Raw genomic sequence first — 18,896 nt, 5'->3', positions numbered from 1 at the left:
GTTGTGACAAGAGGTGTATGATAGCGAACAAAATGTGTTAAAGTGGCGACTAAGCCTCGAAAAAAAATAATAAAAACCCATCGAAAAAGATAAAAAGAACCGAGTGCGTGGCGATCGTGCAGTGAAAGAAACCCTTTCCCCGAGTGGCGCCTAAATGTATGCAAACAGCTCAATAACATGATCGGACAGTGCATTGTAAAATGACGCGAGTTGCGTGTTACGGTTGGCATATTTGATAAAGGCTCAATCAGTGGTGCATTTCGTGAGGATACTCTGCCTCTTCCCCCCTAATCTTCGCAACACCTCCCCGTCTGCTTGAGAGAAAAAAGAATCAAATACAACAAACAGGTTATTTAACCAAATTCCAGCAAACGGTTTGCTGGTGCGTTTGCTTCACGCGTGTGTATGTGTGTCTGTATGTGTGTGTAAAGGACGATTTGGACAGGTTGTGAACTATGGTAATGATGCAATCGCCAATGTCTGATTGCGGGCAACCGGAAAGCCCTTCGCTCTCGCAGCCCAACTCACCGCCCGCCTCGAACGAGCTGGCCACACACTCACCGAAGACGCTCCTGGTAAAGGGAGTCAGTGGTTGCAGCAGTACCGGTGGGGGAAACACCACCAACACCACCACAGCGATCCCCACCGGCAACGCGAACGGCTCGGAATCGGAGCCGGACGGTCCGAACGCCCTTCTGCTACGGTTTGGCGAGGAACGCCGCCTCGCCTTAACGCCGGCGGCACAGCTGCAGGAAGCGGCCAGCAAGTGTGGCACGTTTCTGGATCTGCGCGCCAACAACCTCAGCACCAGCAGCAACAGCAACAGCAATAGCAACAGCAGCACCAGCAGCGAACCGCTGGATGAGCGCGATCACGATCAAGCCGAGGGTGAAATGTTTGCCGACCAGGCGGACACCAAGCACGTCGACTACTCGCCGGCGGCAGAACAGCAGCAGCCGCCCCCAGACCGGGCGGTAAAGTTTTCGATCGAGCGGCTGAAGCATCTGGCGGATGGGCACGCGCTAGCGGTGCGTCACCATCCGCTCCATCATCACCAGTCGGCGGCCGAGCAGCTGGTACTGGCCGCCGCCGGTGGCCATTTTCCACCCGGTGCCCACCCAGCAATGGGCGGCTCGGTGGTGTCTGTGATACCGTCCGGCTCGGTGCTGCCACCGCTACACCCAGCCGTCCTGCATCCGGTCCACGGTACGCCCCATCCACCCCATCATACGCCGGTGGCGGCTGGGGTGGCCCCGTTGCAGCCGTCCTCCTGTTTCCCGCACGCGTCCGCATCCGCGTCCGCCCCGGCGCACCAGCCCCATCCCCATCAACACAGCCACCATCAACGCCATCATCAGGCGGCGGTAGCGGCGGCGGCTGCAGCAGCCGCAGCGGCAGCAGCAGCGGCCGCAGCAGCCGCCGTCGCGTCCGGCTCCAACCCGGCCCAATCCCAACCTCAACATCCGCACGCGCAACAGCAGCCATCGCCGCACGACACCACGCCGACCCCGAACCTGTCGGCCACGGGGCTGCATCCGGGCCACCCATTCGCTATCAAATATCCGGCCGGCAGCGCATCGCCCACCGATCTTGAGATCGAGCGGTTCAAGATAGCACGCACCGCGATCAACAGTACGGCCGCATTTGCCGCTGCTGCCGCCGCCAAAGAGCTGTCCGACATTGGGTTCAGGATACAGCTGCAGGACGGCGGGCAGCATCACAGCGGGTACGCGCGCAGTGACACTAGCGAGGAACTCATCGTGGACGGCAACGAGGAATGCTCGCAGGATGGCATATCGGTAAGTTGGGCTGGGGGTTGCTTATCAGGGACGTGATATACACTATTCGATCAGAACTATCACTACTAAACTATTTAACGCTTGTTTTAAGTAGGGCAATTAGTGCCCTTGTGGGTATGGGCGCCTAAAGTTATGCAATCAATTGTCTTATCGCCTGTTGGTGGACGATAACATGGCCAACAACACAATCTCCACAAGACCCTTATTTAGGTGAGAATTTCGGAGGAATTTGGCTGCTCAAAACAATTGTTTTCGGACCAAAAAATATTGTTTTTGTTTTGCATGAAGTGGGCATTGGCAACAAGCAAAACATGCTATGAAAAAGTTTGTCCACGACCTATGTTGTTAAATGCATTAATACTGAAGATACATAAACCGTTTCTGTTGTAATGTAAATTAAAAACGACTGCCAACTTGTGAACGGTTATACCAACAGTTTAAAACACATTTAAACGATATTTACCAAAATATTGCATACTTTTAGGCCCAAAAAAATCGATTACAAGTGTAAAATTAGAGACCTGCCAGCCAAATACAAAGTTTTTGTCATGTGTAACTAATTTCCAATTATTTTGGGGGTATGATAGACAACTGCCATTTTTATTAACCCATTTAAAAAGGGCCAGAAGATATTGAAACATACTATTCTAAATGATAGCATACTGTTAGGCGGTCTAATATCGGGTTCCAGCGTGAAAGCGTAGCAACTTGTAGACCTAATACGAAGATTTTTGTCATGGTTATCTATTTATTTTATTTTTAGGGGTGTGATAGCCATCTTTCTATACTATCATCCAGATATAATAAAGGTTGAAGATATTAAAACAAAATTATAGTAATGATAGTATACTTTTAGGCGCAAGAAAATTTAGTACCAGGACAGAATTAGGATCTTTTAGACTACGATACATGCGGTTTTTTTTAAACTGTTTTTAATGACAAGATGCTTGGGTGTGTAAATAACGATTTCGTTTGCTATTTGCATAGAATTACGATAATCACTATATAAACTAACTCATAGTTTACTCATTCATATACAAATTTCCCATTCCACCCAGTTGAAACTAATCATAGAAAACCACTCTATATGCATCGATCCGCAGGGTTGCCCGGTCGATTTGACGCGCTCGATGGACAACGGTGGCGACACGAAAGCGCACGCCATCCGCGACACGGACAAGGAGGCCGCCTCGAAACGGTTGGCCTTCTCGGTGGAGAACATACTCGATCCGAACAAATTTAACGGCAAGCACAGTGTGGCCACGTCCGGCGTCACACCCATTAGTGCCGGTGGTATCTTCGGTGCCAAGCTGAACGGGGGTGGCAAAATGGTGACCGCGCTCGGGGCCGCTGTCAACGGTGCCGGTGGCACCTACACTACCAACAACAACAACTGCACGGTTAACAACAATAACAACAACAACAACAGCATCAACAACAATGCAAAGTTCTGGAGCCAGGCCGGGCTGGAGCGGGACGATAAGTTGGACGACGATCACAGCGATTCGCGCTCCGGTGAGTATCCCTCGAATGTTGGCATTACGGTTGGGTGTTTTTGCTGTTTGGTTATGTCAGCGGGCTAAAAACATTTCGGCGGGGGTTTTGGTAAACATATCATGTCGCATTAGAGTTCATACGAGTGTTAGTGCATCATCACAGTGTCGGACGGATCTGGTTGAGTTTCATGTCAGTACATCCTTTTAACGGTGTGAACGTAACATTATACAGTACCAGTGGGTGTGTTTTCGTGTGCCAGTGAAAGTAAAGACAAAACAGACGCGATCAGGCTTTTTAGTGAAGTATCGCAACATCGGTACAACATTTCTGGTCCATTTGGAAGAAAAAAAAAACAATTTATACATTAAAACACTGCCTTAAATGTGCGACATCCAGAATTAAAGCGCCTAAATGTATGTAATTCGTATGCAAAATATTGCTCTTGCGAACGACGTTAATAGCATTTGGCTGTTCATATGAAACTAGTTAGCGAGAAAATGTATTTTCCAAACCAAACATAATTTCGCCTTGCTGTGCTTTTAACTTTTCACGCCTGAATGTATGCAATTAGCAATTTTTAAGTACCTAATCTACGCTATTAGAGTGCAAAGAGATTGTTTTGATACATTTTCATTAAAAAAAGTCCTCGTCACGTGATGTGATTCCCTGGGGAATCACATCTTTGAGCTTAACATATATGAGTTCGAAAACGAAACGGTCGTATAAAAAAAGGAATTTTCACATCAGATCGCATGTAAACAATGCAAGACAAGAATGTACAACAACACTCGATGATCGATACCGTACAGCGAGCGACTCGTATCCTCGTAAGCCTATGTCCAAAACATTCCGGTACACTCCGCCCGGTGAGATGAAGCCAACTATTAGCTAATCGAAGCTAACGTTTCGTCCACTGGCCATTTCCACAGGCGCTGCTACAGGGTTTTCCCTATTGCACCACTTTACACATGTTCATCTCTTTGTGACCTTTTGCGGCATTGCGGAAATCTCCGAATGTTCCGAAAAGCCAACAACTGTCTAAAAGGGGCTTAGCTTCTGGATCGCATCTGCTGGACAGTTCACTATCTGGTTCGATAACTGTTGGACAGAAGAATAAAAAAAAAACTAGCGTCTGATACCACGGAAACAGACCGAACGGTTTCCTGAGCCGCGCATTACACGACTTCTACAAATAGATTCCACCTGATGATGCCATCCGGTGCATTTCCGTCTGTCCGGCAGGTGCAGTACGCATTCGCATACATTCTTTTCGGTGCGGTGCAGGAAATACCACATCAAAAAATGCCCAAAAACCCTTGCACAAATCTTCTGCACTGCAAACTGCATACCGATGCGTACCCGGGCCATGCTATCGCCACGGTAACGTGTGTGCAGTTTGACGAGCTTAATCGAGAAGCAAGCGGGAAAAAAGGCGATCCCTCTTTGCCCGCTCATGTTGCAAAACAATCAGGCACCGGGCAAAGCGCACAGATAGTGCGCTGCACAAAAAACTGATTCGAGCTGCCTTCGGAAAGACGCGGTTTGGCAGCTGCACGGCATGGGCGTGCGTGCTGCAAACAAGCGGTACGAGCGACTCGTCGTTACCGGATGTGCATCGATGAATGCAATGGATCGGCCAAAGAAACAAATAACACTAGCCTAACCTTTCGCGCCAAAGCCGAAGATAGATCGCACTTAAACAAATAGCGACTGCATTGTTGTTTGCCGACATTCAGGCGCTATCGGGAGTGTGCAATATCGCTGCACCAAATTGCTCTAGCGATTTTTTTTTCTTCTTGGTTTCGTTGTCACTTGGATTCTCCTTCGTCCTTCCATTCCGCAACCATCAGCCTTGTTTATCTCATACACACAGTCCGCACCGTATGCTCTTCGAAATCTGGCAGATGATTTGCTCCCCCTCCCCGAAAGAGATGTCGCCCACTGTCGAACGGCCTGACAGTGACAGCGATTGTGGCGATGGTCGATTAGGCGACCGTGTCACCGTGTACCCGGGAAAGAAACACCGAAACGGCAAAACGGTACCGAAACGGTGCAACAGAAAGCCGTAAAGCCTTAAGCCGTCCTGGGATGCCCGAAAAAGCGAGAACGCCTTCGGTGCCGTGACCAGGATTGTTTTTCTTTGCAAAGCGAAAAACCGGATCACACTCACCACTATCGCCAATTTCCAATTTGTGGACCTTATTTGCAATGCGCAGGATTTGCGTTTTTGTTGTGTGTGTGTGTGTGTTTTTTCTCTTGCTCCCATTCCCACCCCCCCTGGTGAAATTTGTTCAATCTGTCTGTCCGGTATCATTGCAACGTCAGGTTGCAATTCACAGTGCCACGGCAACCAAGCAATGCACTGAAAACAGTCGCATTGGTGACGCTTGTGCAACTGATCCGAGCTCTTTTTTTTCGCGGGTCTGTCTTTGTCTGATAAGCTAGACCATTTATGCGCGTCATCAAATCGTTCGCGGCTGATGTGTTTTCATTTCTTTTGCAACATGTTCGATTCACTGGGCGATTCTTCACATAGTACAAACAATAGTATTGTTACAATATTGTTACTATTGGTATTTGAATTACAATGAACTCATATACCTAACAATATCTTGCTTTAGTTTTTTTTTTAATAAAGAATTTTATCATAATATGTGACATGAAAAGTTCCATTTTAGCCTACATTCAGGCGGAATACGGCTACAAAGAACATGCATTACAAACACATATCTCTTATTAATGTTAGCACTCCATCAAGAGCATAGCGCCTAGATGTATGCAACTAAAAGATCAGCAAACAAATGTTTTTAGTTGTCAGACTTTATCGCCAAGAAGTGTGGATAAGCTAGAGAATAATGTGAAGAATTGCTTGAAAAGTCCATCGTTCGGGAAAATAGTACAATATGTGATCGTATGCCTCTTTGTTAAAATGTAGTTTCACCTAGCGGTTTATTGAATGGTACGAGACAAAAATTGTCATAATTGCATAGCAAAATTTGTGTTATTATTTATTAACCCACAGAGAACTCCAATCGAAATTCCCCATCTAATTAAATTAAAAAAATTACCAAAAAATGCATACTTTAGGCGCAATAAATATTAAATGCCTTTGGAAGAAAAATTCAACCAAGAAATACGTTTTCCTCTATTTATCGTTACGTTAATCAATCATTGTCGTCGGCTACGTCCGGTCTAGCCGCCGTGAAGGAAGAAAATACATTCCACACCACAAACCTCGCCATATGTCTCTAACGCTCGATCAAGCGAGTTTGCACTCGATTAGCGCAAATCGCAGCTAATTATAATTACCGTTCGGCTACCGGTTACTGTGGTTTGTGATTTGTGCAGTGGACCCAGGTTGCGTTACTGGTGCACTAACAGTGAGTTAAGTTTGCAGTAGGTGTGTCGACGACCACCATCAACTTAGTGTGACGGTTTTTAAGGTGTTACTCGGTATTTTTTTTTTTTCATTTACTTTTTGGTTCACATCACAGCGCGTTATGGAAGTGGCCTTTTCATGCGACAAAACAGTGTGCGTTGGTGTATGTGTCGCAACACCATACAACCTCATGTGAACTCAATTATCGGACCGGTAGCTGTAGGTCCATACTCGATTGCGAGCGGTTCTTGTGGTGTTACGCGACACGCGCACACACAGACGAACGCTCGAGTGCAAGTGTGTGAAAGCGACCGAAAGCTGTTGAAAATCCACCCACCCGGTGCCCGCGTGTGGCAAATGCACTATTTATAAATAAAATATTGATCAATATTTAGTGGGCTAATTAGTGCCGGGTTTTAATTATAATTGTCCCCTATTAAATTCTCGCCATTCGTACACACGTACACGCGTACACGCACACCAAATTGGCTGGCGATAATGAACACCTGCAAATGCACACGCTGGCGGATGGTTGTACACCCACGCAGTAGGATGCAATATGGAAAACCCTGTAATAGTCTCTTTTGAATTTGTTGTTTCTCTCTTTCTTGAGCATTTTGTTTCGCTATTCCTCTCTGTACTAGCTCAGTATACCTGCTGTAGAGTGCCGTACATAGAAGAACAGGAGAAATATAGAAAGAAAGGCAGAGTGATACATATGTATTGTGGAAAAGAAAGAATGAAAGAGATCAATAATACTCGATAAAAAGACATCGTAAGACATATATAATAGGTCTGTCTCTTTTGTCGTGGAGTAGCAAAACTGGTTATGACTTAGTAGACTTCCTACCGGGGATGACAAATTCCCCACAGTGCTATGGTGACAGTCCTATCCCTCATCGGCACCGTACACCGTGGTGTGTAACATATGAGCTCACCGACTCGTTTGCGGTCACACTACTGCTCCATAATCGGGCTCTTCACCGTGGGCTGTGAAACCCCCGTAACACAACCCCTGCTGCTGACGCAGCCAAAACCCCTTACGATGACATTATTGCGAATCCTCCCGCACACACACACACCCACACATGCTCGAAATCTGCGCATGCTTGCGGAGTGGAGGAGTAGTGGAGCCACGGTTGTGTGGCAACACTAGACACTAGATTGACACCTCCCACAACGGAGGAGCGAAGAATCCCATCGTGCGTACAGTGGTAAACCGCACCGTACGCACCGCTTTGCACCCTTTCTTCTCAACACGCAACACATCGACACGAGTGGAAATCCTCGTAAATCCTACGCCCATGTTGCCGGTGGTGGCGTTCTAAAGCCTAAAACTTTACACTTTCCCACCCACCCTTTTACAGCCAGGCAGCGTGGTGTTGGCACCAGCGCATGGACGAGGGTCCTTGCGGTGGTAGACACTTAAAGCCTTTATCCACGGATCGATTGGTGGGTGGATATTTCCAGGAGTAACCCACCATGTAAAATCGCCCCCAAAAGGTGCCTGTGTTGAAAGTTCCACCGAAAAACCCTCGTCTTTGCCAGTGCGTGCTGAGCAGTTTGTCGCAGTCAAACGACCGGAACGGGTACGACGGCCCCGTAAGGGGGACCGGGATGTTTTGGAGCCTGTTGGACGATTCCCGGGGACGATTCACGGTGTCATTAATTTAATTACACGGCTGAGTGGCGGCTCAGGAGTCGGAATATTTGGCCCGGGACCAGCCCTTTGCCGGTGCGCGGTAACGCCCGGAAGGATAACGAGTTTCCGCACCAATGGTTGACCGGCCGGTTAAAGGGTTGCCAACCGCAGGCACGGGCTTAGAATTTTAATTTCTAACCGCTTTTGCGTGGTGCCGTGATTTTTCCGAATGCCGCAAAGTGTTGTTAACGCACCCGGTACAAGCTGTGCTTGGTTGCGAACTGAGGCAGAGGGAGGATTTTTTTTTTCTGGAAGGTAACTACAACCCAATCTCCAGTGAAAAGGAGTTTGGATGGAGCCGGTGGTGAAGATTATTGGTATTAGTGTAGTTAACCGAGTAGACAACACGGGCCCCGGGAACGGTTCGCTCCACCAAAGATTTGCAACGGGGATTAGTACGCAGACATGGAACACGCGCCCAACACACTAGACGACGTCAGAAACAGGGGGAGAAAGGCTTAGCGAATTCGCAGCATTTTAATAGACCATTGTCACGTCATCGTTAATTATTTCATCATTTACCACCGCCATTGATGGAAGAAACGACGTGATTGTACGATCGGTACGTCGCCTGGTGTGTCCGGAGCCAATGTCCGGAGCAGGAATCTCGCTGCTGCCAGCAGGGAATAAGTTAAGTTTGCAGTTTTTAAACCTCAAATTGAATAGCCCCGGTTTGATGCGCTCGGAGACCCATAGCCAAGAACGGCACAAGTAGCTCGCAAATCAATAGAATAGCACAGTGTCTCGCTGGAGCTGCAGTGTGTCCGGCACGGACGCATTGCAGAACCTCGTTAGATACAAGATATCAATTACTAAGTACATCAGTGCACAACTACGCAGAGGAGGACCGATTTTCCTCTGGTTTCGTAGCCGTGGAGCCGTCGTTTTTGTAGTGACGCAGCGACACACGATTTACTATCCCCAGCAGAGCACCAAACGGGTACGATCCGATAATGCGACACCGTTCCATTCATTCGATCCAGCCCCGTTGGAACCGTAACCCATGCGCAATTTGTTCGATGATTACGAATAAATATTAAACCATGCGTGCCGACATCTGGAACACCGTGCAAACTCCGAGGCACCCGTACGGTGTTCCAGATATTTCGGATACCCCGCCGGATCTTGGGAACCCGGGCAGCCCACGGTCCAGCACTGGTGCGGTTCGGTCCTGTTGCGTGATCCGAAAAATGCTCGACAAAGCATTTAAGCTTCATTTGCATCGCCCGCCCAAGCCGTCGGTATTTGGCGACGCTCGGACGACCATTACTGGGTGCGCTATCCCGGTACGTCACCTATGGTCCACCACCAGCGGCGCATCCAGGCATCGGCAGGTTATCGGTTTCGCTCCATAATAGATGATATCGTGCAGCAGTCCAATCTCTCAGCATATAATGCCCACTTGGGCCATACAGACGACAGAACCCGGCCCAGGATTAGATTATGGTCAACTCGCACTCCCTTTCCGCCGCCGCCGCCGGTGTATGTGACCATAATTAAAGGATTTAGCACAAATAGGTAAAAACCTCGACGTACACGGAACAACGGCCGGGTTCTTGCGTGCGGATGGGCCGCAACCCGTCCAGCAGCTTGAAGCAGATTGGCCGAACAGGATTAAGTCCTGCATTTCTTATCACGCAATCCCGCAGGTTGGCCCGTACCTTACAAACCCGGCCCGGGTACGCTTTACCGAGGTGCTTCAGGTTTATGCTTGGAGTTATTTAATTATTTACAGTTATGACCATCCCTGCTGGAACGTTGGCGTCGGGATGAATGGTGAAACAATTGCGCTTACCGTTTGGGGGTTTGTGTCACCCGGACCACTCGGCAAAATCACCGAATCAATAGCTGTTCCGCAAATTGCTCCCAAAGAACTGACGTTACTCGGACGTGCGAGGTGCGTCTGGACCGTTACCGTCCTGTGTGCAAGTGCGATGATCTATGGTGTGATTTATTTCAACACCGTACACTAAAGACAGTGGAAGAACGGATAATAGTCGGGAGCTTATAATCCAACAGCGCGCGTAGAATCGTTCTTGTTTGGTGAGCAGATCTTTCCTGTTCCCTGCTGCCAAGCGTCCACAATCAAAGCATCCAATTATAGGAATAGTCACTAGCTGATGGTGATTATCATTCAACCCTTTTCGTTCAACAGCCCGGCCATTTGCAATATAGATATACACGGATGGCCATGAGAGATAAACTTTGTGCCGTTCTTTCTTTTGCTAAATGCCACTCGTCTGCCGTCCAGACGCGCAGGCAATATCTCGGAACCGCCGGTGGACATCTTTTGTGTGCCGTTTCCAACCATGTTTGACAGATCAATTCGTACTCGGTTCCCCGCAAAACATATGCACGGTGCTGCTTAAAACTTTACCCAAACCCCCCCCCCCCCCCCCCCCTCCCCCTTCGCGTGAAACCACGGCTTCCCAACTCGGACCGGCCTTTTGTTCACTCGGCACCGACTGGACCGACATTCAGCGCTATCGATTGACAGCCGTGCACCGTTATGAATGTCCACCATTTTGTTGATTCACCATCAGCGCCCCGGTTGACGCACGGTTTCGCTTTAAACCACTGCAAATGCTTGCAGCTCGGCAAACAACGCACCGCATCACCCCCGCAATTATCCTCATCCACGGCACTTATCAGCAGCGCCATCTAGCGTCACCATCGTTATCGTACCATTTGCACACAAAACGCTCTCATTTTCATTCGCCGTTCAGCGGGGCATTGGGATTGGGCACTACCCTCGTAGTAATAATAATAATCACGAACAAACCCCTCCCGCACAGAACCGCCCCACCCTACACCCAAATAACTGCCAGACACAAACACCAACGTCATCAGGATCATCGTGGCCATGATGATGGCGGATGGTGTACGCTTAATTTTCTACCACCGCAACCCGCCCGGACGGTGCTGGTCCACCACAAACTGTTGGTAATTTTATGACGGTTTAGTAGAGTGCGCTAATTAATCGAAATTTTATAATTACCTGACTTCTCCGGGGGCGAAAACGGTAAAGTTTTTGGGATCCGCACCGCTTTACATTCCCCCGGGTGGCGGGGGGGTGGGAAGGTAGAGGGGGGTGGGGGTAGACGTTTATGGCGTTTATCGGATGGGAGGGGAGTGAATAATTAGTGGTGTGCGGCTGGCTAATGGGACGGGAGGTGGGGAAAAACACACAACCAACCACGCAAACCATGACGCGGGCAGACATTTTGGATCGGTGTGTAAGTTATGGCACGTCTGAGGCTACGCCTACGTTTGCTGTTAGTCGGCAGTGGGACTATTTTTTTATTTAATTTTTTATTACAAAAATAAAGGGACCATCCTGAACGGTTGACCAAGAAACTTGTGTTTTAATGAGCTATAAATAGCTTTTTTTCAAGTAAATAAACCAAAGCAAAACAAAAATGGCAGCCATTTGTAAAATGTAAAATATTGTTTGTTCTAAACTTATTAGTACACTAGCTAAGTAACCCTGTTTTTGGTAGTAACGTTCACGGCAGCAGTGGTGTGGCAAAAAATAATCGATCGGTCACTAACTAACTTCCATCCAACAGTGCAACGACCGAGAGAGCTGTGGACCCGCTTCTGTAGGTGTCTGTCTATGGTCGAAGCGTACAGAAAACTCAGTGTGAGTGGTTGTTCGTTGTGTGTGATTTGGACATATTCTGCGGTCGCTGTCGTTCAATTAAAAAGTTCATTATGACCACCGGTGCCAGTGTGTGTGCGTGTGTTGTTCAAGTGTCTACTTCAGTTACCGCTGACAGGAAAGTTTATCTACACATCCACTAAACGAGTCATTAGCTCCACAGACTGGTGGTAGTGTTTGAAGGTGTGTTCCACGATGCCGTCGGCCGTTCGGCATCCCGTCGGGCAGCGGTATCTGTCATCGTTCGGAATAGAGTACGGTGGTAGTGGAGTGCGCATCGTGTACTACAGATGCTCAAATTGATGGGCAGTGTAGAAGAATAGTATTGTCCATTTTGTTTACACCTGCAGCGGTTGTATTTATAGCAGCGTCTATATTCTGATTGGTGCTTTTTTGTGTGTGCGGCACAGTAACTATTTAGCTAAAGTGAAAGTGAGGTTAGCATGAACAGTAAACACTGTGTGACTCGCTGGACCTACTACAGGAGTAGTTTTTGTTTCACAACCATCCCGAGGTCGTCTGTCAAGGTCCAAATGAGAAAATAAATACTTCACCCATCATGGCTAGCTGTAACCCTCCGCAGCTGCCTCGGTGCTCATATCCTAATCATGCGCCTAGGCACACATTCGCCCAAAACACCACCGGGCATCGATCAAAGCGAAGAAGCCAACCGGAGCATTAATCTGTGCGATAAAACGGCGAATTGAAATGCAATTAAAGGCCGGCATCGAGGGACCACGGGCACGGACGGTTACAAGCAAAACTACAACTGTTTATCAAAGCCCGGACAAACCGGAGGGTTCGCCCGGTACGTTAAGCCGTGAGACATGCGAACGAACTCCCCTGACAGTTGGCACCGGGACCGGGTAGCGACGGTGCATGCATACGTGTATGCAGGGCCCAGCCCTGCTGGACGTGTTGCGACAACGGCGACACGCTGGTTTTGCTGGTAATCTTGAACTAATTGATGGCAACTGCTATTTCAATTACCCCGTGTGTTCGTGCGGGACCCTTCGCGCAAAAACCCGAAACGACCAGTTGACAACGATAATAAGAATCGTTCGGTCACAACCGTTTTCGCACCGGGACGTTACCACCTGTCCCGGTGGTCGGCGTGTACGTACAGCGTGTTTAGTACGGCGAGGACGTGCAGTAGGACGTCTCGTCCTGCCGGAACAGTGGCGCTGGACAAAACGAATAAAGAAACATCCTCCCACAGCGCGTTGGAACCACTGGAAACGAGGCGTGCGTTTAAAGCTATGTACCAAACAGCGGCGGAAGAAAAGCAAACCGAATCGAGGAAAATCAATTCCCGATACACGACCGGTCCCGGACGGTCCCGTGAAGGCACCAAATGGACGCTTCCTTCTTCTTCGGTAGTAAAATTAATTCAATTCGTTTCCAATAAACCCACCGTGAGTGTCGCTTTACGTTTGTGTGTGCGAGACCGAGGCCGGTAATTGATTGAGGTGCGGATTGCTACTCAACGCCGTTCGCCCCCTTTTCACGGACCGTCCCCTTGAATACCTTGCGTCACATTGACAGTCTCGACTGCCCTCGGTGCGTACGTGCAAGATGGACGTAACAAAGCCGTGATTTGGGGGGGGGGGGGGGGTGGGGGGCGACAGGTTTGCGGCGATGACCATTTATCTTTCGGCCAAGATCTTTCACCCCTCCCGCCCTTCGGGGTGAGTGTTTCCCAAAAGTCGCCGGAAGGGATGCTCACTTGTTTTTTTTTTTTTGGTTATTTCCACATCGTTATCCTAATCCAGGAACGCGTGGAATATTCCGGCAACTATTCCGGGATTCGCACGCGATAATTGGTCCTTAGTAGTCGTTCTCGGTTTGAGAACGCACACACGGTTTTTTTTTTCTTCTGTCCGCTTGCAACTGGGCACGATTGTTTGTTTCCAATAATGCTAACTTTGGTGATTTGTTGGGTATCTCTGACGAACCGTCGCCCAATTCGTCGACTGGATCACCGTCACCTGGGCGACGGGTATGCCGGGAATGCCTGCGGGGAATTAATTGGATCAAGTATTACTAAGCATCTCCCACACTAACACACGCCTGCGGGCAAACCGGCATCTTTAATTGATCGTTTTGTACCATCAATTGTGACAGGGCAGGGCGGCTTCGATCTGACATCCCCGTTGCCGTACGCAGAACACCCATTATGTTCTTTTTTATTGTGTGAACCAAAAACTGTCACAGCGTTTAGGTGTTTCCTTTTTTTCTCTCCCTTTTTCTCCCGGTCTCGTTGGCAATCACATACGCAACGCGCTACCCAGCCGTGTATGTATGCGGAAACACACCCGAAAGGCAAAACACCCCGAAACATTCACCCACAGGCGTGGGAGGCAGGGAAAGAAACAGCGCAAGAGACTTGTGCGGTTACCCTTGGAAGCGAAAAGAGATTTTATGCAAATTGATTTCCGATTTAACGGTTCGGTGGAATTTACTTTTGCGTACCGACGGCAATGGTTGCGTGATTTCGGGTCTGATTAGTATTTCAATTCTCGCTTCTTCTCGCTGCCTCGCAGGATGGCGTGGGGACGTGGTAGGTCGGGTGTGGCACTGAAATTAATTACTTCTTCAGCCAAGCATCCGATTCCCACATTTCGTATGTGATTGTGTGCTTTTCTCTCTCTCTCTCTCTCTCTATCTCCCCTTCTTCCTCGCTGCAGACAGGAGACAACCATATCCAAATCAGATCGGCTGCATGTTCCAAAAGTCGACTCCATACAGGGAAGGGTGACAGAAAGATTTGTGACAGTTTTTACGGGGCAAACGATTGCTATCCGGGTATTCAGCACCGGTTTTATAGGATTTAGATCATCCGTGATATTGCGTTACATCCCTGCGTACTGAGCGCTAGAAATACACCAATACATATCACGCGAAAGATACGGCTATGTTTAGAGATTATGGTCATCTGTCACCTCTCCAGAGCAACTACGAAAGAACGTTAAGGTTTCAAAATACCAAGATTTCCTCGTTGTAATGTCTACAATAGTTGTGAGCCGCTGCCAGAATTGACCTCTCATAATTCTGATTATGGTCATCTGTCTCCAGAGCAACTAAGGATGAACGTCAAGATTTCAAAATGTCAAGATTTCTCGTTGTAAAGACACAACAGTTGAGTCTCGTAGCAAGAATCGACCCCTCCGAATTCTGAATGATGGTCATCTGTCTCCAGAGCAACGTTTAAGGTTTCAAAATGTCAAAATTTCTCGTTGCAATGTCTACAATAGTTGTGAGCCGCTGCCAGAATTGACCTCTCAGAATTCTGTTTATAGTCATCTGTCTCCAGAGCACCTTCGGATGAACGTTACAGCTCCAAAATGTCAAGATTTCTCGTTGTAAAGTCACAATAGTTGAGTCTCGTAGCAAGAATTGACCTCTCAGAATTCTGTTTATAGTCATCTGTCTTCAAAGCACCTACGGATAAACGTTACAGTTCCAAAACGTTAAGATCTCTCGATGTAAAGCCTACAATAGTTGAGTCTCGTAGCCAGAATCGACTTCTCAGAATTCTAGTTATGGTCATCTGTCTCCAGAGCTACTAAGCATGATCGTGAAGGTTTCAAAATGTCAAAATTTCTCGTTGTAAAGTCTATAATAGTTCTGTCTCGTACCCAGAATTGACGTACTCAAGAACCCTCAGTAATCTTCAACGATATCTTAACAACATCCGACTCATTTGTTTTTCAATTTGCACACCAAAGCCAAGGCTGACAAGCTCTTTACATGTCATTACTTTTCCAAATTCTTTCCCCTTTTCATCTCACACATCCTTCCGGGTATACTGATGCAGATCGTTCATGATATTTTCAACACTATGCTTCGGCTTAACTGTCATCACCGCAACACCAAACACTCGCGTTTTTTATTGCCAATTTAGCATACACAGCAAACCTAAACTGACATCGATTGCTGGAGCATTGGAGGAAAAACTTTAACGCCACGGTAGTACCCCCGTTTTGATTGTTCTTCTCGCTCCTGCTATATTTGTCATCGGCTCGTCTTCATCTTGCCGGTGATGAATTTAATGAACTCCCCCGTTGCGTAGGACTGCGGTGCGGGTACTCCGTATTCCAGGCAAGCGTTCGACGAGTTGACAACGCGACAAGCGAGTTTGTGGCGGGCGGGTGTCTTACGCCACTCCGGATAAGCTCCCATCGGTTGGCTGGAAGTTTTGGCAGGAAATTGATATGTTTACTGAGATAATAAATTGTGTCCCGCACCGGCGCAACACGGAGGGAAAGTGCACGGCAGAAACGCGCCAGCGTCGATGAAAACTTCGCTTGCAAAAGCGGAAATGATGATGGTTTGTTGTACAGCATCATCACCATCATCCCAACCGGCACGAGTGTTCGGAGCCAACGACAAAATTGCCAACAGCGTGCGATACGAATGGTAAAATAATTGCCATAAATTATAACGCCATCTTGCCCGGTACGGTTACGGCATACAGCGGTGGTGTGCGACTTTCCCGCCCACTCCCATTACCTAGTCAATTACCCATTCGCCAGCGTTAGGCTTTGATCGTGCGGTTCGGCGGGTGTGTTATAAACAAAAAGAAAATACAACAAAAGCATACATGCATGTGTGTGTGTTTTTTTTTTGACACTAAAGGGCAACATTTTTATGAGCTGCTCGACGGTTGGCTTCCGGCAATGAAGACTTCTCCGCGCGCGAAGCAGCATTAATTAACGAGCTGTGTAGTGATTTGCGCCTCGTAACATACCGTCATTATATGTTTTCGTCTGCTTGTACCGTTTCCCGTTGCTTCCACAGTTAAGGACGTGAACGATATCGATCAGGATGACATGGGCGATGACACGATGGGCAGCGATATGGACGACCATGCGAGCGAAACAGACTCCAAGAAGGATGGTTCCAACAATCGGAGCGGTGATGGAAAGTCGCAGGGTAACAGCTCCAAACCAAGACGGTAGGTGTGCCTGCTCACGTTACAAGAGAAGCGTAAGAAATACTAAAAACTTTAACTTGTTATTTCTGTTATTTTATTTTCAATTTAAATAGTGCTAGAACGGCATTTACGTACGAGCAGCTGGTTTCGCTGGAGAACAAGTTCAAAACCACACGCTACCTGTCCGTGTGTGAACGGCTCAACCTCGCCCTCAGCTTAAGTCTTACGGAAACACAGGTAAGAGCGATAGATTGCAGCTATCTCGGGTAGCTCTTCAACGCATGGCTATAAACGCATTCTTATGTACTAAAACCTACTTATCTGTCACTTTTGACAGGTGCATTGTTGCGTTTGTTTTAATACCTGTTTTTTTCTCTCCTTCTCTCTGCATTTTATTCCACAGGTCAAGATCTGGTTCCAGAACCGTCGGACAAAATGGAAAAAGCAAAACCCGGGCATGGACGTTAACAGCCCGACCGTACCACCGCCGAACAGTGGCGGCACCTTCGGGCCAGGTTCGTACGCCAGCAGCTTGCTCTACCCACACGCCATGCCCTACCCTCCGTACGGACCTTACTTCCATCCGCTCGGCGGTCACCACCTCGGTCACTCACACTCGTAATCGGCTGGTCCCGTTCCCTCCACCAACGCTGGTTGTGCAATACTGATGCCATTTCCTTACATCGAAAGGTAAAAAAACAAAGCGCATTTTTCAAATCCTTGGGAAAGGGAAGCGAATTCACAAATGAATAAGAGATAGAAAAGAGAGAAAGAGAGAGAGAGAGAGAGAGTAGAAGAAGAAGAAGAAGAACAAATCAAAATTTTTAGCACTTAAGGTTTACTCATAATCAGCGAAATCAACAACAGCAAACAAACAAAACAAAAAACACAGTCCGCATCTCGCCCACAAATCTTAGGCTTTTCCGGCATTAGCGTCCATTTCGAATCGTTTGCGGTCCGCGTAGTAATCACAGTCTTCGAGTTAGGTTCATAAACGAGGTTCTAGTAAAAAAGGAAACGCACAGCTCCGCTTGCGTACGATCGCTGCAGAAGCACACATATGCAACACCAGCGCACCGTACGCGGTGTGGTGTTGTGCCGCTGTACAGGTTAGGTTAAGAGGCTAGAGTGGATCGATGCAGTGTAGAAGCGAGCTGTTTTGTTTTTAAAACTATATATACTTTGACATAAGTACGATGTACATTTCATCTGTAAAAAAATACACACACACACATACACACAAACGCAACAACAACACAACATGTCTATCGTGTCCTTAGCGAATAGCAAAACAGAGACCCAAACCTAGAGACGAATACAGAGCGAACAACAGAGAGGGGGAGAAAGATATCGACGGATAATGGTGACGGTGAGTGAGAAGAAAGATAACAACAACAAAAAAATAATAAATTATAAAAACTTACAATACTTATGCAAATTTGAAGAATATTTTTTCCGTTGGTAAGAAAAGAAATTCCGTTTCAGGTGAGAATAAGGCGAAAATAAGGTGAGTATAAGGGAAGTATAAGGTAAAACTATTGAGAATTTAAATATTTTTATGGAACATTTGAGTTATGCGATATGAAGGATTTGTTCCAATGTCTAATTATTGCAAGTCATTAAAATTTCACAAAAGTTTAATTAAATGACGATTTCATAGATGTTGCGATACTGCAGGCTATTATCAGATGTAATGATTCTTAAACGAAACACATTACGCCGCGACACGGGAACATCCCTAGCCGAGTCGCGCAACTTACTCCATTGGCAAACTATTCCCCGCGGGGAAACGCAGGGCAACATTGTTTCCCAAGCGCAGCCAAACTTTCTGCAACCTGCCAGCGCCAGGTCCGGCCAACGGCGGGCACCCGGTGTACCAATCATAACAACAATAGCGATAAATACGACAAGCACATTCATTC

At 47.6% G+C, this 18,896-nt stretch overlaps 1 protein-coding gene across 1 annotated transcript; it reads left to right on the top strand.

Annotated features, from left to right (window-relative positions):
• Positions 1 to 452: 452 nt before the first annotated feature.
• LOC128708934 (homeobox protein slou) lies at positions 453 to 17,596 on the top strand. The gene is made up of 5 exons (XM_053803918.1): positions 453 to 1,799; positions 2,903 to 3,314; positions 16,839 to 16,995; positions 17,088 to 17,211; positions 17,378 to 17,596. The coding sequence occupies exons 1-5, from the start codon at positions 456 to 458 to the stop codon at positions 17,594 to 17,596; spliced, it is 2,256 nt and encodes a 751-aa protein (XP_053659893.1). The 5' UTR covers positions 453 to 455.
• Positions 17,597 to 18,896: the final 1,300 nt, after the last annotated feature.

This window comes from Anopheles marshallii, chromosome X (assembly GCF_943734725.1).
Source record: "Anopheles marshallii chromosome X, idAnoMarsDA_429_01, whole genome shotgun sequence".
NCBI lineage: Eukaryota > Metazoa > Arthropoda > Insecta > Diptera > Culicidae > Anopheles > Anopheles marshallii.
This window is presented reverse-complemented; position numbering and strand designations above follow the sequence as displayed.